Here is a 25,745-nt window from a genome sequence, read left to right on the forward strand (position 1 = left end):
GCATCTGCACCTTGAATTGGGCTCGGTAGGTAAACAGCAGCCAGTGGAGCTCCTTAAACAGGAGGGTTGACCTCTCTCTGTAAGGCGCGCCAGTTAACATCCTGGCCGCCGCCCGTTGAACCAGTTGGAATTTCCGAGCCGTTTTCAAGGGCAGCCCCACGTAGAGCGCATTACAGTAAGCCAATCTAGAGGTGACCAAGGCATGGACTACCCCGGCCAAATCAATAATCAGCAAACAAAGAGACGTGAAGAGAAACCATCACCCAGAAGCAGTCCAAAGTCGAAGAAATCCCAGTTGAAAGTTCCAAAGTCCAAAAGGCAGCATCATCATCAAAGACAGTTCGAAGTCAAGGAGAGGGGAAATCCACACTTACGAGAATCCAAGCTGGTCAGTACATGAAGTAAGCAGCAACCTGCAGATCCAGGACCCAAGCCCAACAAGAAAGCCGCAGCGACAAGACCCAAGGCACAAAACCAACACTTTGCCTACTGCAAAGTTCTATCATTCCAGTGCCTACATTTATCTTATAGCTCATCATCCGATGATGAGCTGCCCTCCACCCCATCCTCATCACTATCAGCTGGCTTAGCCTCTATAGCTGAATGCCAATGTCCATCCCTCCAACTCTTCCACCTCTTGTCAAGACTTAGGTCTCCCCACGATTCCATAGTATCACCAGATTGCCAATCCCCGCCACCAGAAAACCCCACAAAAGTGTCACTGGACGTTGGTTGAGTACACACATTCTGAATCTTCTGTACCTTGGTTCAATCCAGTGGTTCCTCTTCATCCCCACTACTCCCAGACCCATCATTCCCCGAAAAACCCATGAAATCCTCTTCCTCTGTGGGAGCAGTAAGTATGTCCCGGATCTTCTTTCTGGGACATTCCTCGTCTGACTCCTGCTTTCGAGTAATCCTCTTAATGCCTCTATTCCAATCTGAATCTCCTTCCTCCTCCTCACTCATTTTACTCTCGGAGAAACCTTCAAAGGACAGGTGGAGAGATCTTCAGCCTTTTCTATTTTCTGATGGTCTTTGGCAACCGCTCTGAAACCCCCCAACCCCCAGGTTGAAACACTGCCCTAGACACACCAGATCCCATCTAATGTTGGGATCTGAGCAGAGTTGGCCCTAGTTAGTACTTGGATAACAGACCACCAACAGATACCAGACTATAATTCAGATGAAGGAACAGGCCAAAAATGGTGGCCCATATGTGGCCCATGGGCCATACTTTGCCTAGATGTAGAGCAAGAGGAAAGAGTTTCTCCATCCTACATCCAGGATTGCAAACTGGCTTGGAAAGGAAAAATCTGAAGGTGGAAGAACCCTTGTTTTGCCATCCAGCTTCAGCATCCGTACCAAACTTAGCCTGTTTTCAAAATCAGCAAATCCCATGCAGGTTTCATGGTTCGAAAATGCTAAATCAGTCTTGCAGCAGTTGGTATCCAGGCTAGCTCATTTGGGGTCCAGATGAATCATAGCTTCACCGTGACGGATTGATAAACCTCAGAGAAGGACAGCAGAGAAGTGGATGAAATGAGGGAAAGCAGCAAGGGATTCTAGCAAAACAATGAGGACTCCGCCGCCGCACTCAGAAATCAAAATGGCTCTTCTCACCGGAATCCCTATTGGTTTCTGATGAATCACTCTCCTTGGCTCACCCTTTTCCTGAAGAGAATTGCTACAGGATCATTTGTCTCCTTGCCATGTTCAATGTCCTCTCCTAGTCATTGTTCTCATTTGTACCTCCTCCGTCAGCATCATCCGGAGCTGACTTGCATTCATATTTCCCAGCTGCAAAGTGGAAAATGATGGAGAAATTCCTATTTTTGGACCACAAGACCAAGAGTCTCCCCAAAGCCAGCTTGCCCCCCCCCCCCAAATGCAACTATTCTAAAGATTGACCCAAAAGTTTTAATGGTATCAGCATGAAGAACCCTTGGGCCACTGCCAAAAGTCCTGGTGCCAAAGCGAGCCTTAGAATCATAGAATCCTAGAGTTGGAAGAGACCTCGTGGGCCATCCAGTCCAACCCCCTGCCAAGAAGCAGGAAAATTGCATACAAAGCACCCCCTACAGATGGCCATCCAGCCTCTGTTTAAAAGCTTCCAAAGAAGGAGCATCCACCACACTCCGGGGCATTTTGACTTCCAACAATGGTGTTCCACAACAATTGCAATGGAAGAAGCAATATGGCAGCTTCTATCAATGATGCCGAGTACCATTTCTGGGTACAACCTCCAGCAGGAAAGCCAAGTAAGGGCAAGAAGGGTCAAGTTGGAGGGTCAATCATTCACATTTGACTGCTTGACAACATTATGCCTCACTAGAACTTAATAATAATAATAATAATAATAATAATAATAATAATACTTTATTTATACCCCGCTACCATCTCCCCATGGGACTCAGTGCGGCTTACATGAGGCCGAGCCCACATACAACAATACAAGCAATACAAGCAATAACAATACAATACAAGCAATTAAAATAAATCTCATAACACAAAAAAAAACTTGAACCTTGGAGACCTTCCAGTGAAGAAGTACAATGTGAAACTTGGACGGCCAACTCCAGAATCCCCAATGGCCATGCTAGCTGGGGATTCTGGGAGCCATCATTCAAAAATAGGAGCCCCCGGTGGCACAATGGGTTAAACCCTTGTGCCAGCAAGACTGAAGACTGATAGGTCGGAGGTTCGAATCCAGGGAGAGCATGAATGAGCTCCCTTTGTCAGCTCCAGCTTCCCATGCAGGGACATGAGAGAAGCTTCCCACAAGGATGGTAAAACATCAAAACATCCAGGCGTCCCTTGGGCAACATCTTGCAGACGACCAATTCTCTCACACCAGAAGTGACTTGCAGTTTCTCAAGTTGCTCCTGACATGAAAAAATAATAATCCAGAAATAACTTTCCAAAGCTTTGTGCCTTATTGATCAGATCCTGAACTACCAAATTTGGGAAAGCGACTGCATCTGACATCCATGCTCATGATGGAATGCCGTCCTCTACAGCAATTGTTCCCAACCTTTTGCTTCTTATGTCCCACCAATCACTCCGTCAGGATAAAAATAACAACAACACCTTGGGTCATGACATGACTGAAACCAAAAGCTCACCTTATTTTCTTTTATTCCTGAGAAGGACATTTCTGTTCAGAAGCACTGCTTTCCTCTATTGACCACAGATGACAAGTTTTAAGGACATAACACGTTAAGAGTGGTATTGTGGGGATTAATGCAACAAGCAGAAATGTTAAAATGATATTCAGAGTTGTACTCTGTAATAAATCCCGGTGGTGTAACTTCCATTGTGATGCAAAGAGCATGAATTAAACACTGCAGTAGCATTCTTGGCAACAGATCTTGGCTGGCATCCTGTTAGGTATTTACAGCATTGCGCTCTGGCATGATCACATAAAGGTGAATTATGGTTTTGTCCAATTCTTTGTGGTCACAGGAGGGATGCAAAGGTATAACTACACAAATTTATTTATTAATTACTTATTTACAGTATTTATATTCCACCCTTCCCACCCCGCAGGGGACTCAGGACAGATTACAATGTACATATAAATGGCAAACATTCAATGCCATAGACACACAACATATATGGACAGACATAGAGGCAATTTAACATTCCAGCTTTTCTTGAGGGTATTCTGGCCACCGGGGGACCTGTTCCTTCACTGACCATTTGTGACACTGATGGAGTACTTCCTCATTCTTTGCATGCTTGCTGAAGATTTTTATGGCCTCGTAAATTAGTTAAATTTGCCTCCCCCCATAAGTGGTACCTAAATTTCCTACTTGACAGATGCAACTACAACTCCCAAATACCAAAATGTTTTTTAGGCTGCAAAGGTTGACAGCAAGCTACACAAAATTGGTCAGAAGCTCACTCTGACCCAGGCTGGCTTTGAACTCATGCCCTTTTAGTCAGTAGTGATCTTAATGCAGCTGACTCCCAGCCAGCTGCGCCACAGTCCTGGTGCAAATGGAAGCAATATTGTCCTGTGGGATCCATTGCACTGTTGTGCACCAGAAGCCAATGGGATTTGTGCAACAGGAATTGCCATTATACAATAGGACACTGCGGGGGACTCGCCAATGCATGTCATGCCCACTTATGAGATGGGCTGCATGTCCTCTCAAGGATGTAGCTATGACAACATCAAGGGATGAATGGTATACTTTAGTATTGGTCATTACATTAAGACTAAGACAAGTTAAAATAAATATTCCATCATTTTCTGCAAAAGTCAAAAGTTTGGTGTTACAATGCCTTTGTCAAAGAACATTGGTGATTCACCAAACTACAACTCCTGGGATTCCATAACATTGAGTCATGGTAGCTTAATGTGGTATCAAGCTGCATTCATCTTACACTGTAGATTAAAGTTTCTTAACCTTCCTAATGCCACAACCCCTTAATATAGTTCCTCATGTTGTGGTGACCCCCAACCATAACATTATTTTTGTTGTGACTTCATAACTGTAATTTTGCTACTGTTATAAATCATAACATAAATATCTGATATGCAGGATGGATTTTCATTCACTGGACCAAATTTGGCACAAATACCCGATACGCCCACATTTGAATCCTGGTGGGGTTGGGGGGGGGGATTGATTTTGTCATTTGGGAGTTGTAGTTGCTGAGACTTATAGTTAACTTGCAATTAAAGAGCAATCTGAACTTCACCAATGATGGAATTGAACAAACTCAGGACACAGAACTCCCATGACCAACGAAAATACTGGAAGGGTTTGGTAGGCATTGACCTTGAGTTTTGGAGTTGTAGTTCACCTACATGCAGAGAGCACTCAAACAATTATGGATCTGGATCAAATTTGGCACGAATACTCAATATGCCCAAATGTGAACACCAGTGGAGCTTGGGGAAAATAGACCTTGATATTTGGGAGTTGTAGTTGCTGGGATTTATAGTTCACCTACAATCAAAGAGCATTCTGAACTTCACCAATGGTAGAATTGGACAAAACTTCCCACACAGAACCCCCAAGACCAACAGAAAATACTGTGTGTTTCTGAAGGTCTTTGGTGACCCCATCTGACACCTCCCTCGTGACCCCCTCAGGGGTCCCAACCTGTGTAGAGAAACACCTGGCCTTTGAAAGTTGCATTTTGCATAGAAATCATGGAAAGATGTTGCATACTTTCACAGAGAATGCTGTTGTCTCATCAACCTATAACTCCCATGATTCCGTAGCACTGAACCATGGCAGTTATGGTGGAGTCAAACTGCATTAATCCTACAATATAGATGCACACATTGTCAGCCTTATTGTTTTATTGTTGTTATTATTATTATTATTATTTGTTGAAGGCTTTCATGGCCGGAATCACTGGGTTGTTGTAGGTTTTTCCGTGTTATATGGCCATGTTCTAGAGGCATTTTCTCCTGATGTTTCGCCTGCATCTATGGCAAACATCCTCAGAGGTAGTGAGGTGTGTTGGAAGTAGGAAAATGGGTTTATATATCTGTGGAATGACCAGGGTGGGACAAAGGACTCTTGTCTGCTGGAGCTAGGTGTGAATGGTTCAACTGACTACCTTAATTAGCATTTGATGGCTTGGCAGTGCCTGGGGGAATCGTTTGTTGAGAGGTGATTAGATGTGCCTGATTGTTAAGGTGGTCAGTTGAAACATTCACACCTAGCTCCAGCAGACTAGAGTCCTTTGTCCCACCCCGGTCATTCCACAGATATATAAACCCATTTTCCTACTTCCAACACACCTCACTATCTCTGAGGATGCTTGCCATAGATGCTGGTGAAACGTCAGGAGAAAATGCCTCTAGAACATGGCCATATAACCCGGAAAAACCTACAACAACCCACCCATTATTATTATTATTATTATTATTATTATTATTATTATTATTATTTAAGAAGAAGAAGAATTTCTGATATTCCTGCAGCTGGATTGCAAATGCGTTGTGTCTATAGCACTGGATATATGGAGGTGATGGATTTTGAAGACCTGCTGGATGTTAGCTCTCATCTGTCACCAGTTTGGTTGCAAGATTTGCCCATTATGCTTTGAAAACCCAGGACTTCGGAGACCAAATTGCAGATTAAAAACTGACAAGAAGGCTGACAAGAAGACAATGTTCTGGGACTGAAAATTCCTGAAGGGTCCGCCTTGCACCGGCCCCACAGAAGCACCCACTCCTTCCTCTCTGAGTCAAATGGGAGAAAACACAGCCATGACTCCACTTCCTGTTTTCTGTCTAAAAGAATGAGAGAACTGGTCCTTCATAATGCAACCGGCTGGGATATTTACTTGGAGAACTCAGGCAAAGGGCTTTATGTATTGTAGGTTTTACATTGTATTGTTTTTAATGTGAGCTATTTCAAGTCTTGTTTAAGAGCAGAAAGTAGGATGATGATAATGATGATGACGATGACAACAACAACAACGACGACAACAACAACAACAGGCCATGACATTATTCAAGTGAAGCCAGATTGCTGTCTGCACTTGCTGGAATCTATCTAGCAAAACTAAGAAATTCTTATTTCCCAAGCTGCCCTTTTAGACAACAATCCCCACAATCTTGTATGCAGGGATTATAGGCATCGTAAAACGAACTTTCTTCCCAAGCTATTTTTGGGACTATAAGGAAAAGGTAAAGGTTTTCCCCAGACATGAAGTCCAGTCGTATCCGACTCTGGGGTGCCGTTCTCATCTCCATTTCTTAGCCAAAGAGCCGGCGTTGTGCGTAGACACCTCCAAGGTCATGTGGCCGGCATGACTGCATGGGGCGCCGTTACCTTCCTACCGGAGTGGTACCTATTGATCTTCTCACACTTGCATGTTTTCGAACTGCTAGGTTGGCAGAAGCTGGGGCTGACAGCGGAAGCTCACGCCGCTCCCTGGATTTGAACCTGCGACCTTTTGGTCAACAAGCTCAGTGCTTTAACCCACCGCACCATCATTATGTAAGAAGACCAATCAAATGTCCTTTCATTGTTTCCATTCTGAGTTTGGAGATGTTATTTGTGAAAAGGGAGATTATGGCAGCGTATCTAACATTGTAGAATTGATGCAATCTGACACTGCTTTAGCTGCCTTGTCTATGGAATCCTGTGATCTGTAGTTTGATGAGGTACCAAAAGCTATTGTTTAAGAGAGGCTAAAAACCTCAAAAAATTACAACTCTCCAAAGCAATGAGCCATGGAAGTTAAACTCTAACAACTCTACAGATGAGATGCACCAAAGAATGCTAGGGATAACTCTTATGTACAGATAGGTTTTTTCAGCACCATGGAGAGCAGCAATTGAGGCATTTTTGCTACCTAAGCAAATTAAGGCATGCCAGCAATGGGAAAATGTTAAGATGCTGTTGGACTACTTGGAAACCACTCTGGGTCTCCTCGAGGAGAGGGAGCAGTATATAAATAAAGTATTATTATTATTATTATTATTATTGGACTACAATTCCCAACATTCCTCATGTTGGCTAGGTATTCTGGGAGTCCAAGTCCAGCGATATCTGGCCATGCGATTCTCCTCCAGGTAAAAAAGATTAAGATTTCCCCTGACATTAAGCCTAGCTGTGTCTAACTCTGGAAGGTGGTGCTCATCTCAATTTTGGGTCCAAAGAGCCAGCGTTGTCCATAGACACCTCCAAGGTCATGTGGCGAGCATGATTCATGGAGCGCCGTTACCTTCCCACAGAAACGGTACTTCTTCATCTACTCACATTTGCATGTTTTCAAACTGCTAGGTTGGCAGAAGCTGGGACTAACAGCAAGAGCTCATGCAGATCCCCAGATTCGAACCACCAACCTTTCAAGTCAGCAAAGGTTTAGCCTGCTGCCCCACCTGGTAGCCCCTCATTCATGTATACAAGACAAAGTCAAACAGACCCATTGCCTCACTGGCCATTAAACAAGACAAAACATATGCTGATCCCATTGATTCAATGGCTCTACCCCTTCCAGAGCTCTTGATGAATGTGAATGGAAGGAGTGTATCGCCTTTTGGTGAGTGCAGATGTCACAAAACTACTCCATCCTGTTTCCGGCACATATGAATCCGCCCACAAAATGCCACGTTGAATTCCAGCCCTGATTTATTCATAATGTTTTCACACTTTCTTGGCCCCAAAAGGCAAAATCACCTTTCTAAAGCAAGCTGCAGAGAGTTAATTGAATAGAAAACACTGCAACGTGTCCTACAGTGTTTTCCTGCAAAAGACTGTTTGCAAACGTTCAGGTTCCAAATGAGAAAAAAGGGTCTTGGGTTTCATTCCAACCTTTCTGGCAATGGGAATGGTTTCCGGTGTAGAATGTGTGCATACCGTGAATTTCAAATATACTGAGGGCATTGGATGAATTATTTAGAAGACGGGGGGCGAGAGGAGGAACATAATTGTTTGCAATACATTCATGCATGGTGTGTATAAAAATAATGCTGTGCCGACACAGTAGGGACTCTCAGGTTGAGCTCCATCACTTGTTCACGCAGTGGAAGATGATGATCGATTTCTCCAATAGATACACTCCTTAAAAATCTATCACTTAGCCAAAAGAGTAAAATGAGCTCTTTTGTGTATCTATGAGTTCTTTTACACTTTTTTGATGGGCGGAATGAATGCAGCATCTTCTAGGATCCTCTTGATAGCCATATATGAATGAAAAGTGATGCTTATAACTCAGGCATTGGCAAACTTGGGCACTCCAGTGTTTAGGACTTCAACTCCCACAATTCCTAACAGCCTCAGGCCCCTTCCTTTCCCCCCTCAGCTGCTTAAGTTGAATGCTGGGCCCATAACCAATGTTAGGCTCTGTTGCCTTTGCAGAGTGCAAGGAAGATTTCTCTAAGGCAGGCATGGGCAAATTTTGGCCCTCCCTCCAGACACCTCAGGCTGAGGAGGACACGGAAAGGGCCTGAGGCTGTTAGGAATTGTGGGAGTTGAAGTCCAAAACACCTGGAGGGCCGAAGTTTGTCCATGCCTGTTATAACCCATAAAAACCTATATAACTTGAACCGAGAGATGATATCTCCCTATGTATCTCCCCATCTGAAAGATCGTATCTGCTTACCCACAATCTTTGGAGGAGACCCTTTTGTTTGAGGGCATCTATACTGTAGAATTAATAATAATAATAATAATCGTATTAAAAAACAAAGTATGGATTGTCAACGTTGCAATCCCAGGTGACAGCAGGATTGAAGAGAAACAACTGCAAAAGCTGACACGATATGAGGATTTAAAGATCGAACTACAAAGACTCTGGCACAAGTCAGTCAAGGTGGTCCCAGTGGTGATCGGCACACTGGGTGCAGTGCCTAAAGACCTTGGCCTGCACTTAAACACAATCGACACTGATAGGATTACCATCTGCCAGCTGCAAAAGGCTGCCTTACTGGGATCTGCACGCATTATTCGCCAATACATCACACAGTCCTAGACACTTGGGAAGTGTCCGACCTGTGAACCAATACAACAGCCAGCAGAGTGTCTGCTGTGGACTCATCTTGTTGTATTTCAAATAAATATCTATATAAATAAAAATGTAATGTTCGTTTGTGGGATTAACAGAACTCAAAAACCACTGGACAAATTGACACCAAATTTGGACACAAGACACCTAACAACCCAATGTATGTCCTTCACTCAAAAAAAATTGATTTTGTCATTTGGGAGTTGTAGTTGCTGGGATTTATAGTTCACCAACAATTAAAGAGCATTCCGAACCCCACCAACGATGGAATTGATCCAAACTTGGCACACAGTTCTCCCATGACCAACAGAAAATACTGGAAGGATTTGGTGGGCAGTGTCCTTTGGTTTTGGAGTTGTAGTTCACCTACATCCAGAGATCACTGTGGACTCAAACAATGATGGATCTGGACCAAACTCTTCACAAATACTCAATATGCCCAAATGTGGTGGAGTTTGGGGAAAATAGAATCTTGACATTTGGGAGTTGTAGTTGCTGGGATTTATAGTTCACTTACAATCACAGAGCATTCTGAACCCCACCAATGATAGAACTGCACCAAATCTCCCACACAGAACCCCCATGTGGGCCACAGCAACGCGTGGCTGGGGACGGCTAGTAATAATAATAGTAATAATAATAATCTGCTCTATCTCCCCATAGGGACTCAGCAGATTCCAGACATAAAAGGCAAACATTCAGTGCCTGAATACAACAACAATACATCCAAATTAACAAAATTTATACAACCCAACATATAAATACGAATTATAACTCAACAAACTAAATTAAAAAGCACAGCCTGTTATAACAGACATAAGACAAAACATCAAACATCAAATGGAAACAATAATTAAACCAGTTTGACCCCACTTTGCCATGGCTCAATGCTATGGAATCCTAGGAATTGTTGTTTTCAAGGACATCAGCCTTCTCTGCCAAAGAGTGATCATTTCCCAGCAAACTACAACTCTCCCAATTCCAAAGCATTGAGCCAGGACTGTTTCAGTGATGTCAAACCATATTAACTCGACAGTGTAGATCAGGCATGGGCAAACTTTGGCCTTCCAGGTGTTTTGGACTTCAACTCCCACAATTCCTAACAGCCTACCAGCTGAGGATGCTTGCCATAGATGCAGGCGAAACGTCAGGAGAGAATGCCTCTAGAACATGGCCATATAGCCCTAAAAAACCTACAACAACCCAGCCTACCAGCTGTTATGAATTGTGAAGTTGAAGTCCAAAACATCTGGAAGTTTGCCCATGCCTGGCGTAGATGCATCCAGGGTCCTAAGACCTCCACACTGTGAAGGCAGGAGGCAAATATCCCATGAAACTATTTATTTTCCTTTCTTATGATGATCTCTGGTTAGTTCTCTGTGGACGTGAATTCACTGAGGTTATGTTTTTCCCACACAGAAAAATAGTTTCAAGAGGCAAAGAGAAAAGACTTGAGCTATTTTGTTCTTCCCCCGCAGTGGAGAAAAGCCACCAGAGAGCAATCGATTGTCTAACAGTATATGGACAGTCTCTCCGGCTCTGCCAGGGAAAGCAGGCAGCACTTTGAATCTGTCAAGAGGCTGGATGGACGGCATCCACAAGAGACCAAGCAGGAACCGGGAGAATCTCCAAGGAGCACTTGAGCCCAATCTCTTTCCCTTTTCTAAAGACCTTTTAAAAGTATCCCCAGCTCATGAGGAATGGGAGTATGTGGAATCAAAGGCAACCCCACTGTGTATATTGTCTCCATCTATATTTCAAACCCATTCATTTTTCCTCACATCATCCCTTCCTTCCCCCTTTTCTTTTCCTTCCTTTCCTTCTTCCTTTTTCTTCCCATCCCTTCGCACCCTTCCTCCAACGCCTTATCTCCTTCCTTCCTCCCTATCTCCCTCCCTCTCTTCCCTTCTCCCCTTTTCCTTTCCTCTTTTGTTCCTTTTCCCTCTTCCTTGTCTTTCCTCCTTCTCCCCTGCCCTCTTCCTTTTCTTATGCTCTCCTCTTCGTTTCCTTCTTTTCCCTTCCTCCAATCCTTTTCATTCTCTTCCCTTCCTCTCCTTCCTCTTTGTGTTGTTGTTGTTGTTCATTCATTCAGTTGTCTCCGACTCTTCGTGACCTCATGGACCAGCCCACGCCAGAGCTCCCTGTCGGCCGTCACCACCCCCAGCTCCTTCAAGGTCAGTCCAGTCACTTCAAGGATGCCATCCATCCATCTTGCCTTTGGTCGGCCCCTCTTCCTTTTACCTTCCACCTTCCCCAGCATAATTGTCTTCTCTAGGCTTTGCTGTCTCCTCATGATGTGGCCAAAGTACTTCAACTTTGTCTCTAGTATCCTTCCCTCCAGTGAGCAGTCGGGCTTTATTTCCTGGAGGATGGACTGGTTGGATCTTCTCGCAGTCCAAGGCACTCTCAGGACTTTCCTCCAACACCACAGCTCAAAAGCATCTATCTTCCTTCGCTCAGCCTTCCCTAAGGTCCAGCTCTCACATCCGTAGGTTACGACAGGGTTAGGTAAAGGTAAAGGTTTTCCCCTGACATTTAATCCGACTCTGGGGGTTGGTGCTCATCTCCATTTCTAAGCCGAAAAGCCGGCGCTATCCGTAGACACCTCCAGCACGACTGTATGGAGCGCCGTTACTTTCCCACTAGAGTGGTACCTGTTGATCTACTCACATTTCAATGTTTTTGAACTGCTAGGTTGGCAGAAGCTGGGGCTGACAGCGGAAGCTCATGCCGCTCCACAGATTCGAACCTGCAACCTTTCGGTCAACAAGTTCAGTAGTTCAGTGGTTTAACCCACTGAGCCACTGGGGGCTCCCCTCTTTGTGATATCTCATGTTATTTAGTTTATTCTTGGGTTAATTTTGGTTGTTTATAAGTTATATTGAGTTTATTTTTTTCATGTTTCATCTTGATTGTTGTTTGGTTGTTTGGCAATTAATGTCTGCCATTTTTGTTATACTTTGGAAAGTGCCCTGAGCCCCTTCGAGGAGAAAGAACAAGTTGTAATTATTATTATTCTTTCTTCTCTCCCTCCTTCATTTTCTATTTCTTCCCTTCTCTGCTCCCTCCCTCACTTTTTCTCCTTTCCTCCTCTCCTTCCTTCCTGTCTTCCTTTCTTCTCTTTCTCTTCTTTTTCTATCCTTTTTTCTCTCTTCTCTTTCCTTCTCATTCCCCTCCTTTCTTTGGTCTTCTCTCCCTCCCTCTCTTTTTTCCCTTTCCTTTCTGTTTTCCTTCACATTGCCTATCTTCTTCCCTCTCCCCTCTCTTCCTTTGTTTTTTCATTTTTCTTCTTCTCTTTCCTTCTCTCTCTCTCTCTCTCCCCTCCCTCCTTCTTTCCTTCCTTCCTTCCTTTTTTATTTGAGAAAAACCCAACAATTTTTCCATTGCTGGGAGTCAGGCAATGAATTGATAAAGGTAAAGGTTTCCCCCTCGAGTCCAACTAGACAATGATGATGCCCATCTCCATTTCTAAGCCAAAGAGCCGGCATTGCCCGTAGACACCTCCTAGGTCATGTGGCCAGCATGACTGCATGGAGCACCATTACCTTCCCACCAGAGCGGTACTGATTGATCTACTCACATTTGCATGTTTTCGAATTGCTAAGTTGGCAGAAGCTGGGGCTAACAACCGGAGCTCACCCTATCTCATGAATTTGAACTACCAACCTTCTGGTCAGCTAGATCTGCAGCTCAGCAGTTTAACTGGCTTTGCCACAGCAGCCCCAATGAACAGACAGCCACCTACAAATGTCTTTTTCCAGTGACCCATGCTGGACAAGCATCTGCATCCTCTATCTCCCAATAGTTCCTAAGGCAATATCAGCATTTTGTGCTTCGGGGACTCTTTATTTCATTCTCACTTACAGGTGATTGTCTATATTGACAAGGGATACCACCTATGAACATATCACAGAGATGAGAGAACCCCAAATTTGTAGAAATACAAAACAGAGGGAAACCAAGTCAGAGAATGTCCACCTCTAATATTTTCAAAATGCTAAACATAGTCATTGCAGAACCTTGTTGATTGAAACGCAGCTGGGGACAATAGAAAGCCAATGATAGATATGATAGGTATTGAGTAGAAAAGGAAATGCCTGGCTGAATGCAACAGAGTCTCTTGCAAAAGTGCAAGCGTGAACCTGGGCTTTCTGCACTCCATTGCCAATCACATTTTCTCAACATAATTAATAGAGAGACATAAGAAAATAAAAATAAAAAAAGCCTTAGGATTTATAAAAAAATTAATATGAAGGAATTCAAAACCAATGGATTCATGCATCCCTACACCCCCTTCCTATTAATTTGTGTTAATGACATTTCCCCACCTGCTGTGTGCCATATTAATTTCCCCTAAACTGGCAAGTTTTGCACTGGAAACAAAAAGAAACCATGGGTGTAACTACACACACATATATATGGATACACACACACACACACACACATATTGTTCAAAAGAAGGGGAAAATAATTGTATTTCACTGAGCATTCCTTTCCAGTACTCAAAGATACACTTCTGAGAAGAGTCTGGGAGCAGGAATGGGAAGAAAAACCCAATGTTTTCTCACCAGCATCTCTTTTTGGAAGGATACAATTGTCAGTTCTGTTCAAGCTGAATTTCATTACAACAGAGACACATAGGGCACTTCCAGACAGCACTAAATCACGGGTTTTAAACAGGGGCAAAAAATCCCAGGATTTCAAGATAGGCCCACATACAGACCTGTTGGTCCTGGGAATTCTGCCTCTATTGTCCAGGCTTGATGCTTTGCTCCGAGATTTAGAGGCTCCCAAGATGGCTACCTTGGCAGTTTCCCCCCCAAAAAACCCACCAAGATACGGGTATGCAGAGGTCCGGATATGTGAATCAGTGCAAAAGTTCCAGACTTAGTCTTGGCCAGAGAAACTGTACCTGCTACATGTTTACATATTTTGCGAAGTTTCTGCCACACAAACAAATTTTTTGCCTTCTACTCAAGTGTCACCTTTTTGGGAACTGACCAATCAGGAGCAAACATCTAAAACCCAGGAACACACCTAGATTAAAAACTCCTGTGATTTCCAATTGCAGGGAAATAAAGACATTTGAAGATATGGATATTAGCTCAAAACTGCGATATTCCTGCACCTGGAAATCTCCTGGTTTTTGCCTTCCGTGTTTACAGAGAACGGTGTCCGGCCACCCTCCTTTTTGCTGTGGAAGCTCCTGGGAAAAAGGTACTGTCTGGACGGGCCCACAGCCTTCACTCCACTGACAAACAGCACATTCATTTCCTAACAGTATTTATTTATTTACGACATTTATATGCCGCCCTTCTTAACCTGAAAGGGACCCAGAGTGACTTACAATATATATATATATATATATATATATATATATATATATATATATATATATTAGGGCTGGGCGGTTTCGTTTCAGTAATTCGTAATTCGTTAAAAATTCGTTATTTTTTTGTTAACGAAGCGATAACGAACCATTCTGGAGCGACTTAAAAACGAAATGAATTTTTCAATTCGTTTCGTAAATGCTTCGTATTTTGTTATGTATTCGTTTCGTTATTGGTTTGAGGTCGTTTCGTTATTATTTCCGCATGTCTGGGGCAAGTTTTATAGTTGTTTTTTGTTTAATTAGTGAAAAAAATTATAATATCACACCAACAGTCAACAACAGAGGGAGAGGGAAGCTTCAGAAGTTTTTCTAGCGTATTGCGTGATCGCGGCCGCCATTAACGAATCGATTCGTTATTGTTTCGTTATTGTTTTGTAATTTTTTTTTACCATTTACGAAATTTCGTAAATATCGAACTTTTTTTAAGGAAAATTTCAGAATTCTTTTAAATATCGAAACGCAAAAAAAACCCAAAAAACGAATCGATTTTAGAAACAAATTTTTCCGTTGTTACCCAGGCCTAATATATATATATATATACACACACACACACACACACACATGCAATATATTATATTATTAGCATAGTACAATACCAGTACCAGTATTATATATTACTATATTGTACTAAACCATTATATCATAATATTATTAGTAATATTACATGTAATATAAAATATATAATTATAATATCATATTATTATTAGTAGTAGTAGTAGTATATTGTATTACATTATCTATATAAATAAAAATGTAATGTTCGTTTGTGGGATTAACACAATTCAAAAAACACTGGACAAATTGCTGCCAAATTTGGCCACAAGACACCTACTAACCCAAGGAGTGACCATCACTCAAAAAAAAACCCCTGATTTTGTTATTTGGGAGTTGTAGTTGTGGGGATTTATAGTTCACCTACAATTAAAGAGCATTCTGAACTCTACCAATGATGGAATTGAATCAAACTTGGCATGCAGAACTCCCGAGAAACTCAACAGAAAACACTACAATGGTTTGGTGGGCATTGACCTTGAGTTTGGGAGTTGTAGTTCACCTACATCCAGAAAGCACCTTGGACACAAACAATGATAGATCTGGACCAAACTTGGCACGAATATTCCATATGTCCAAATATGAACACAGATGGAGTTTGGGGGAAATAGACCTTGACATTTGGGAGTTGTAGTTACTGGGATTTATAGTTCACCTACAATCAAAGAGCATTCTGAACCCCACCAGCGACAGAATTGGGGCAAACTTCCCCAGCAACGTGTGACAGGGGACGGCTAGTAATATTATAAATAGGTCCTTCTGCAGCCAAAATGGCCCAACCCATGGACCAGAGGAAAGCACCATCAGGTGGGGATGATGGGCATGGAATGAGGGAAATCCAGCACAACTTGAGTTGGTCGTATTGCTTAAAATGGCTTACAAGAGAGCAACAATAAATATGAAATTACAAACAAGTCATTCAGCACTCAAACCTATGGGCAACTTGTGGAAGAACGGGGAGCCAATTCCCTACCAACCTAACCATGAGCCATGCTGAAATAGATCCATATTCCTCATATCGTTTTAGGGAGGATGTCGATGTCTGATTGATTTTGGTAGTTCTGTATATAATATTTTACTCCTAATCAACAATGTGCTGCCACCTATAAACTTTTGGATTTGATGTCTTTTGGAAACAAACTCCACAAACTAGAAATGATTTTTCCATCTTTCAGCAGCCATTTGGACATTGTCTATCCCAGGCATGGGCAAACTTTGGCCCTCTGGGTGTTTGGACTTCAACTCCCACAATTCCTAACAGCCTCAGGCCCTTTCCTTTTCCCCCTCAGCTGCTTAAGCGGCTGAGGGGGAAAAGGAAGGGGCCTGAGGCTGTTAGAAATTGTGGGAATTGAAGTCCAAATACCCAGAGGGCCAAAGTTTGCCCATGCCTAGTCTATCTGTATTGGGTATAAACAACACATCACACTATTACCATAAAGAAAACAGGTCTTACCTCTTTCTGATGGTACTTTATTGCTACCTTTAGCTTTGCCAAATCGTGACATTTTTGGGGGTCTAACTCTTCGCTTTGGTCATCTCTGTGGTTCAGAATGATCTCCAGCTCTCTGGAGCTCCGTGCCTGGTCAAGAAGGTCCTTGGCAAACCGCTTGCATTGCTGCGAGAGCTCCTCGTACTCCGCCTTGAATTCGTTCTCCACTTTGCTGAGTTCCTTCAGTTCCCAACCCAACCGGAAGGCGGTCAAGATGGGGTCCTCACTCGACAAGGCTATCAAGGAAGGGCTGGCCAAGGCTTTGTAAATGTTCAGCCGCGACCGGGAGTGCCTCAGGCTGTCCACCTCGGAGCTGGAGACACACTCCACGCAGTTACATCGGATCTGGTGCGGGCGCGGGATGGTGACCCGCCTCTGGACCAGCAGCTTGATGATCTCGTAGTTGTTGGTGTGAGCCGCTAGCATGATGGGGGTGATGTCAGGGGTGAATTCTGAAAACTGGGTGTCCATCATTAACGTAGGGACCTGCACAAAAGCAGACGGTTAAAATGTATCTTATAATAATAATAAAGCTGTGGTGATTGGACCCCACCAAGAGCCTATGTCAGATATTTCTTGTTATATTTACATAATACAGCTGACACATTAATGTATCGCAACACATAGCTCTGGACTATGTCAACACATCATTCTATACATACCAGTTTGTGCCCATGTGCCCAAACTATGGCCTATGGAAAACCATCAGTTTGGGCATGGGATGTGACCCCTTGGGTTCTTTTTTTAGGCCCTTCTCTCTCTCAACATCCTTTCCTTCCTTCCTTCTCTCTTTCCTTCCTCCTTCCCTCCCTCTTTCTCCATCCCTTCCACCCTTTCATCCATCCTTCCTTAGTTCCTTCCTTCCTCTTTCTTTCCTCTTTCCTTCCTTCTTCCTTCCCTTCCTCTCTTTCTTACCTCCCTCTTTCTACCTCCCTCCTTCTTGTCCTTTCACCCTTTCATCCTTCCTCCTTCCTCCTTCCTTCCTTCCTTCCTCCCTTCCTTCCTTCCTTCCTTCCTTCCTTCCTTCCTTCCCTTTTGTCTTTCCTTCTCTCTTTTCCCCTCCCCTCCCTCTTTCTCTGTCTCTCAATTCCCTTTCACCCTTTCCTCCTTCCTTCCTTCCTTCCTTCCTTCCTTCCTTCCTTCTCTTTCCTCTTTCCCTTCCTTCCTTTTAACCATCCATCCTTCACTTCCACCCTTTCGTCCTTCCCTCCCTCCCTTTTGTCTTTTTTTCCTTTGTCTCTTTCCTTCCTCCTTCCCTTCTTCCCTCCCTTCCCTCTTTCTCCTTCCATTCTTCCCGTTCACTTTTTAATCCTTCATTCCCTTCCTTTCTCCCTTTCTTTCTCCCTTCTTCCTTCCCTTTTGTCTTCCCTTCCTTCTCTCTTTCCTTTGTCCTTCCCTTCCTTCCATACTTCCTCTATTTCCTTCCTTCCTCCTTCCCTTCCTCTTGCTCCTTCTATCCTTCCCTTCCACCCTTTCATCCTTCCTTCCCTCTTTCCTCCCTCTCTCCCTCTTTCTCCTTCCTTCTTTCCCTCTTTCTTTTATCCTTCCTTCCATCCTTCCTCTTTTTCCTTCCTTCTTCCCTTCCTTCCATCCTTTCCTTCCACCCTTTCACCCTTCTGCCCTTCCCTTTTGTCTTTCCTTCCTTCCCTCTTTCCTCCCTCCTTCCCTCTATCCCTCTTTCTCCTTCCTTCCCATTTCCTTTATCCTTTCCTTCCTTCCTTCCATCCTTCCTTCTATCCATCCTTCCTCTTTTTCCTTCCTCCTTCCCTTCCTTCCACCCTTTCACCCTTCTGTCCTTCCTCTCCTTTTCTGTTTCCTTCCTTCCCTCTTTCTCCTTCCATTCTTGCCTTCCTCCCTTTCGTCCTTCCTTCCTTCTCTCTTTCCTTTCTTCTTCCCTTCCTTCCTTCCATCACTGGGCAGCCAGTCCTCTTAGCAGAGAGTGCTAGCATGTGGCCCCCAAGTTAGAAAGTTTGCCCAGGCCTGGTGTAGATCCATCTTAAGTTGCAAGGTTTTGGTCCATGAATTTAATGCATTTGCTGCACAACTGCCAAAGAGTAAAAACGCACCTGTAAGGGAACCAATGCAGGATTTTGGCACCAATTACAAGTCAGCATACATCCCCTTATGCTCCATTGCTTTCGGTGTGCTAAATTGAAACTATTAGTAAAAATAAGGCATCATTGCTTGAACACCTCCACTTTAAAGCAGCCATGGAGGAAAAGAAAACACTTTTGAGAAAACGACAAGTAAACAACCTAAAAGCTGCCAGTGCCACAGTTGTGTGCGATTAAGTTATCAGTGTACTTCTCAGCTATGGCTGAGGTTAATGCACCCCCCTGTTGTGGCTTATTACTGGCATCTGGTGCTCGGAGGACGCCAAAACGTGGCGCTTCCCAAACCATTCTGTTTGGAAATGCTTTGGAAAGGCCAGCTCTCCAAGCACTCAGCACTTCATGTGACCTCTCCAACTGAACCAGCGTCTCCGCCGAGCATGACTAATGGCAGGTGAACGCTGCGCACACTTGCCTTGCGACTGTCAAAAGCACTTCATGGCAAGCATTCTCAAAAGGCCTCCGTGGTAGCACAATTAAACAGCACTTCTGTCAATCTGTAGGTACAGTCAGCCCTCCACATTCGCTGAAGTTAAGGGCACCGAATCCCCAGGAAAGTAGATAAAGAAAGTGATTTATAAGTCATATATGTCTACTTTATTCTAAATCAAGATTTCATATTGAAGACCCTAACACCACATGGCTTCAATTTAAGAAGGATGTAATGAGTTACTAGCATTTGTTGACCAATACAATACAGAATGATTTAATTTGCAGACTTCAGCATTCCACCGTGAGAGTTAAACTGGTATCAAAGTGCTATAACAACTGATGATACTGTTTATAGTTTTAATTAATCCTTTATGTACTGTTTTTAATTAATGATTTAAATATTTTAATGGTTGTTGTATTATTGTAATTGTTTATATGTAGCCTGAGCTCTGCAAGTGCAGCATTTTTCCAAATGAAGCAGAGAGTGTTTGAGGACCAGGACATCTGTAGGGATACCAAGGTGCTTATTTATAAAGCTATTGTCCTCCCAACCTTGCTATACACTTGCGAGACGTGGACAGTCTACAGACGTCACATGCAACTCCTGGAATGATTCCATCAGCGCTGCCTCCAAAAAATCCTGCAAATCTCTTGGGAAGACAAGCAGACAAATGTCAGCATGGTGGAAGAAGCAAAGACCACCAGCATTGAAGTGATGGTCCTCCGCCATCGACTCCGCTGGACCGGCCACATTGTCTGGATGCCCGATCACCGAAAGCAGTTACTCTATTCTGAACTCAAGAACAGAAAACAGAATGTTGGTGGACAGGAAAAGAGATTGAAAGATGGGCTCAAAGCCAGGAAGAAGTGGATGCAAAGTAAGAATCTATGATATCTTTTTATGTAATATTTAGACTGTGAGCCCTTAATAGAAATATACTATGAGATAAAAGATTATAGAACATTAATAGATGGCGAGTATTGCACTGTATGCAACAAACACTTGCAAATGTATGTTTTCTTAAATAAAATTAAATAAAAAATGGAAAAAAACTCTGGCATAGACACTGAGAACTGGGAAGCCCTGGCCCTTGAGCGCTCCAGCTGGAGGTCAGCTGTGACCAGCAGTGCTGTAGAATTTGAAGAGGCACGAATGGAGGGCGAAAGAGAGAAATGCGCCAAGAGGAAGGCACGTCAAGCCAACCCCGATGGGGACCGTCTTTCAACCGAAAACCAATGCCCTCACTGCGGGAGAAGATGTAGATCAAGAATAGGGCTCCACAGTCACCTACGGATCCACCGCCAGAACACTGACCTTGGAGGATCATCATCCTCGGACTACGAGGGATTGCCTAAGTAAGTAAGTAATATGTAGCGGCATCGAATCGCTGCCAAAATGTAAGCCGTTCTGAGTCCCCCTTTGGGGGTAGAGAAGAGATGGGGTAGAAATACTGGAAATAAATAAAATAAATAATTGTCTATATGAAAGAGTCCCTGCTCTAAGAGGTCTGAGCTGGACAGCTCTAGTGCCTCTATAGACTGCAAATCCCAGGATCCTATTGGATGTTTCCATGGCCATTAAAGTGGAATTATATTGCCATAATGGTATAGTGTGGTGTTTCTTTATTTATTTAGAACTTTAATATCCTGTTCTTCTCTACCTCCGCAAAGGGACTCAGAACGGCTAACGACAGCAAAAATTCAATACTACACAATAAATAACATTTTAAAAACAACATGCATAATAAATAAGTTATAAAACACATATAAAACAGAGTTCGCCAAGTTAAAAACATCAACCAACTCAACCCAAACAAGTGTTTCTCAATCTTCTTAATGCCCCCTTAATACAGTCCTCATGTCATGGTGATCCCCAACCATAACATTATTTTTGTTGCTATTTCATAAGTGTAATTTTGCTACTGTTATAAATTGTAATATAAATATCTGATATACAGAATGTACTTGCATTCACTGGACCGAATGTGGCACAAATACCTGATATACCCAAATTTGAATACTAGTGGGGTTGGGGAGGATCAATTTTGTCATTTGGGAGTTGTAGTTGCTGGGATTTATAGTTCACCTACAATCAAAGAGCACTCTGAGCTCCTCCAATGATGGAATTGAACCAAACTTGCCACACCAACAGGAAATACTAGAAAGGTTTGGTGGGCATTGACCTTGAATTTTGGAGTTGTAGTTCACCTACATCCAGAGAGCACTGTGGACTCAAACAATGATGGATATGGACCAAACTTGGCATGAATACTCAATACTCCAAATGTGAACACCGGTGGAGTTTGGGGAAAATAGACCTTGACATTTAAGAGTTGTAGTTGTTGGGATTTATAGTTCACTTACAATCAAAGAGCATTCTGAAACCCATTAATGATAGAATTGGGTCAAACTTCCCATGCAGAACCCCCATGACTTGAAGGGACTCACTAGCACAAGCCTTCCTCCTGCTTCACATGCTCTCCCTCGCCCACACATGCTGCCATGGTGTGCATGTGCAGCATGGTGATCACACCTGCTCTCCCCTCCCTGCTTGGAGTCTCAGAAACAGCCCTCCCCTCAGCTGAGAGGCTGGCCAATCAGAGCAGAGGAGGTCTTTTGGTTGGAGGATTTGTTGTCTGTTTCCAAAAAGGAAGAGAAGGACAGGTGGAGAGATCTTCAGCCTTCTCTGCCAAAGAGGTTCCTAAAACCATCAGAAATATATATTTTCTGATGGTCTTTGGTGACCCCTCTGGAATTCCCTCACAACCCCCCCCCCCCCAAGTGGTCCCGACCCTCAGGTTGAGCAATGCTGCACTATAGGAATGTCCCCACAAATATTTCTAGGATGGCACTTCTTGTGGGGTGGAGAATATTTAGCATCTTTGTCTAGCACTGGCTTACATCCTAAATCAGCATTTTGCAATTTTTCCACCAGTCTAGTGATCAATTGGACTTTTAGGAGATCTCATCTATATAAATAAAAATGTAATGTTCGTTTGCGGGATTAACATAACTCAAAAACCACTGGATGAATTGACACCAAATTTGGACACAATACACCTATCAGGCCAATGAGTGACCATCATTCTGAAAAACACAACAGAAGGGACTTGAAAAGCCAAAAAACAAAAATTACATTACAACACATGCGTAAAAGGTCTGGAGAACAAGCCCTATGAGGAGCGGCTTAAGGAGCTGGCCATGTTTAGCCTGAAGAAGAGAAGGCTGAGAGGGGATATGATAGCCATGTATAAATATGTGAGAGGAAGCCACAGGGAGGAGGAGGGAGCAAGCTTGTTTTCTGCTTCCCTGGAGACTAGGATGCAATGGAACAATGGCTTCAAACTACAAGAGAGGAGATTCCATCTGAACATGAGGAAGAACTTCCTGACTGTGAGAGCCATTCAGCAGTGGAACTCTCTGCCCCGGAGTGTGGTGGAGGCTCCTTCTTTGGAAGCTTTTAAACAGAGGCTGGATGGCCATCTGTCGGGGGTTATTTGAATGCGACGTTCCTGCTTCTTGGCAGGGGGTTGGACCGGATGGCCCATGAGGTCTCTTCCAACTCTTTGATTCTATGATTCTATGATTCTAAACCACACACACACATACGCACAAACAAACACATACACACACATATATATACACCCAAACACACATATACACACATATACACAGATTGGGCCACAGCAACACGTAGCAGGGGACGGCTAGTTGTCAATATCACCTCAGCTGACAAAGCAATGCCGGTAACTATTATAGACTCTCAGTCCTTCCCAGAGTTGAGATCTTGCAACTCTGACAGTTTACATGCTCAATTTGGGTCTGCTCTTTTTCTATTTTAGGTTTTTTCTAACAGAAACAGAGGAGCCTATTCTTGTCCTCGACGGCTCGCCTAAAACTCCTCCCAGGTTATTTTCAACAAGAGGAGCATAAATAAGACATTATTCCCTCCATTACGCTTCCCTCGATGCAAGCCGTTAAGCAAGAACCTGTGGAAAGCTCAGTCATCATTCAGCGCTTATGTGAAAAGCAACAACCCTGTGGATTTTTCTAAAGAAAGGTTGGCAGCTTGGCATTCAAAATTGGCATAACAGTTCTATCATCTGCACCCAAAAGGGTTTATTATTTCTTGGCTCGGTTCTGTTCTCATAAAAAAACCCTACTTCGTATTCAAGCTTCCTCTATTAATTTCTTTATCTATCACCCTGTTGCTTGCTTACTTATTGTTTGTATGTTCTGATATGCAGCATGCTTTCATTGCTCTATGTTTTTCCTGAGAAGTTGTGGGAGGGGCTGCAGACCACATGATCTGCTCTGAGTCGAGCACAGAGCACAGACTTCTTTAGAGGTTGGGATTGCTCAGATCCCAGACTTGCAAACACATGCTGTTTATTATCTCAATCTCTTGCCTAGTTTCCAATAGACCTCACAAGCTATGAGGATGCCTGCCATAGATGTGGGTGAAACGTTGTGAGAGAATGCTTCTGGAACATGGCCAGACATCCCGGAAAACTCACAGCAACCCAGTGATTCCAGCCATGAAAGCCTTCAACAAACTTACCGTATCTCAAACATATCTGTAAGATAATCCAACAAATGCTACGTTCAGCAAAGGACAAGAGAGATCCTCTCACCTCTGCAAGAGTCTACCATACACCATGCAGTTGTGGACAAGTCTACAAAGGGACCACCAAACACAGCAGCATTACCCAGATACAAATTAAGGAACATGAAAGGCACAGCAGACTAATCCAATCAGAGAAGTCAACCATAGCAGAGCACCTAATGAACCAACCTGGACACAGCATAGTATTTGAGAACACAGAAATGCTGGAAACACTGCCCACCAAACCCTTCCAGTATTTACTGTTGGTCATGGGAGAACGGTGTGCCAAATTTGGTTCAATTCCATCATTGGTGGGGTTCAGAATGCCCCTTGATTGTAGGTGAACTATAAATCCCAGAAACAACAATTCCGAAATGCCAAAATCAATTTTTTTGAGTGAAGGACATACATTGGGTTGTTAGGTGTCTTGTTTCCAAATTTGGTGTCAATTCGTCCAGTGGTTTTTGAGTTCTGTTAATCCCACAAACGAACATTTTTATTTATATAGAGTAGGCTGCAGTAAATCTGGACCACATTTTCAAATTGGGAAAATGCTGATCATGTTCCTGAATGCTCTGCATCATGTACTGCTTTCCACATCACTCTCCTTTCCATGCCAGTTTGCCAAGGTGGCTCTCCAAATTAATCCAGAGGTGTGCATGTGATGCAAATTAGATCTGGGCAATCTCTCTGTCATGTTTTTGATCCCTATTCGATTGTTCCACTTTGCAAGAAACTCCTTGGCTTCAATGGAACCGCCTCGAGAATCCGGCCAAAGTGCCAATACGAGAAGTGGGTAGCATTAAATACGGTGAAAATATGTCTTCAAAGAGGAAGCTACTGTAAACTGTTTTGATGCCAGTGCAAGAATGAAGAAAGACAGACCTTCCAAAGGATGAAAAAAAAACCCTCTGCAGACATTTGTCCATTCGTATTGACCTAGTTTCTTTATAATTTAATCCTCCTGCCTATTCAAGTGTTTAAGGAGTGAGGTATGCCTTTGGGAAATGGTCTGCGCAGAATGGGAGCAGGTGTAGCTACGGCATCCAGCGCTGGCGTCAGAGCTCATCTCGACACGCTTTGTTCATCCGCGCAGTTGAGAAATGCACTGGAACTGCACTGACTGTCAGTAGATGTCAAGCCTATTTATCGCTCCGGCTGCAATCATGCTATCTCTGCTTTGTGAGGTACACAGATTCATGCAACGTTCAAAATTGGACAACACCGCTGAAAAACAATTGCAGTGTCATTTGGGTATGTTACTAGCACATCGTACTGCAGCAATTGTTTGGAAAAGCATTGTCAGAACAATACTCTCCAATCCAAATGTTTGGGACGACAAAACTAATTACCCTGTATTCTTGGATGATGGGAATGGTAGTCTAAAACACTTGCGAGGCTGGTGTGTCTTGAATGCAGCCGTATCAGTGCTTTGAAAGGCAATGTATCTCTCTCTGGGAATTTGCCAGCCGAATTTGTATTGCATCCCCACAAAGGAAGGAGGTTTTGCCTTTTCCGAAAAAGACCCCAGGCCTTTACAATGTAAAATGCACCAAAGCAAAAAAAATTATATTTAACATAAAGCTTAGCTTCTTCTTACAAACAACCGCGTGAATAATCAATTGGTACAACGCTGCTCTCTCAAAACCAACCAATCCGATCCGAGTCCTGGGAGTA

General features: G+C 43.3%; 1 protein-coding gene across 1 annotated transcript in view; it reads right to left on the reverse strand.

Moving 5' to 3' along the window:
• The window catches only part of TRPC5 (transient receptor potential cation channel subfamily C member 5), a 194,884-nt gene that overhangs the window by 82,806 nt on the left and 86,333 nt on the right, over positions 1–25,745 (reverse strand). Inside the window, exon 3 of the mRNA XM_060756189.2 lies at positions 16,884–17,405. Within this exon, the coding sequence (XP_060612172.2) occupies positions 16,884–17,405 (522 nt within the window). The remainder of the gene's footprint in view (positions 1–16,883; positions 17,406–25,745) is intronic.

The sequence above is a fragment of the Anolis sagrei genome, chromosome 10 (assembly GCF_037176765.1).
Source record: "Anolis sagrei isolate rAnoSag1 chromosome 10, rAnoSag1.mat, whole genome shotgun sequence".
Taxonomy (NCBI): domain Eukaryota; kingdom Metazoa; phylum Chordata; class Lepidosauria; order Squamata; family Dactyloidae; genus Anolis; species Anolis sagrei.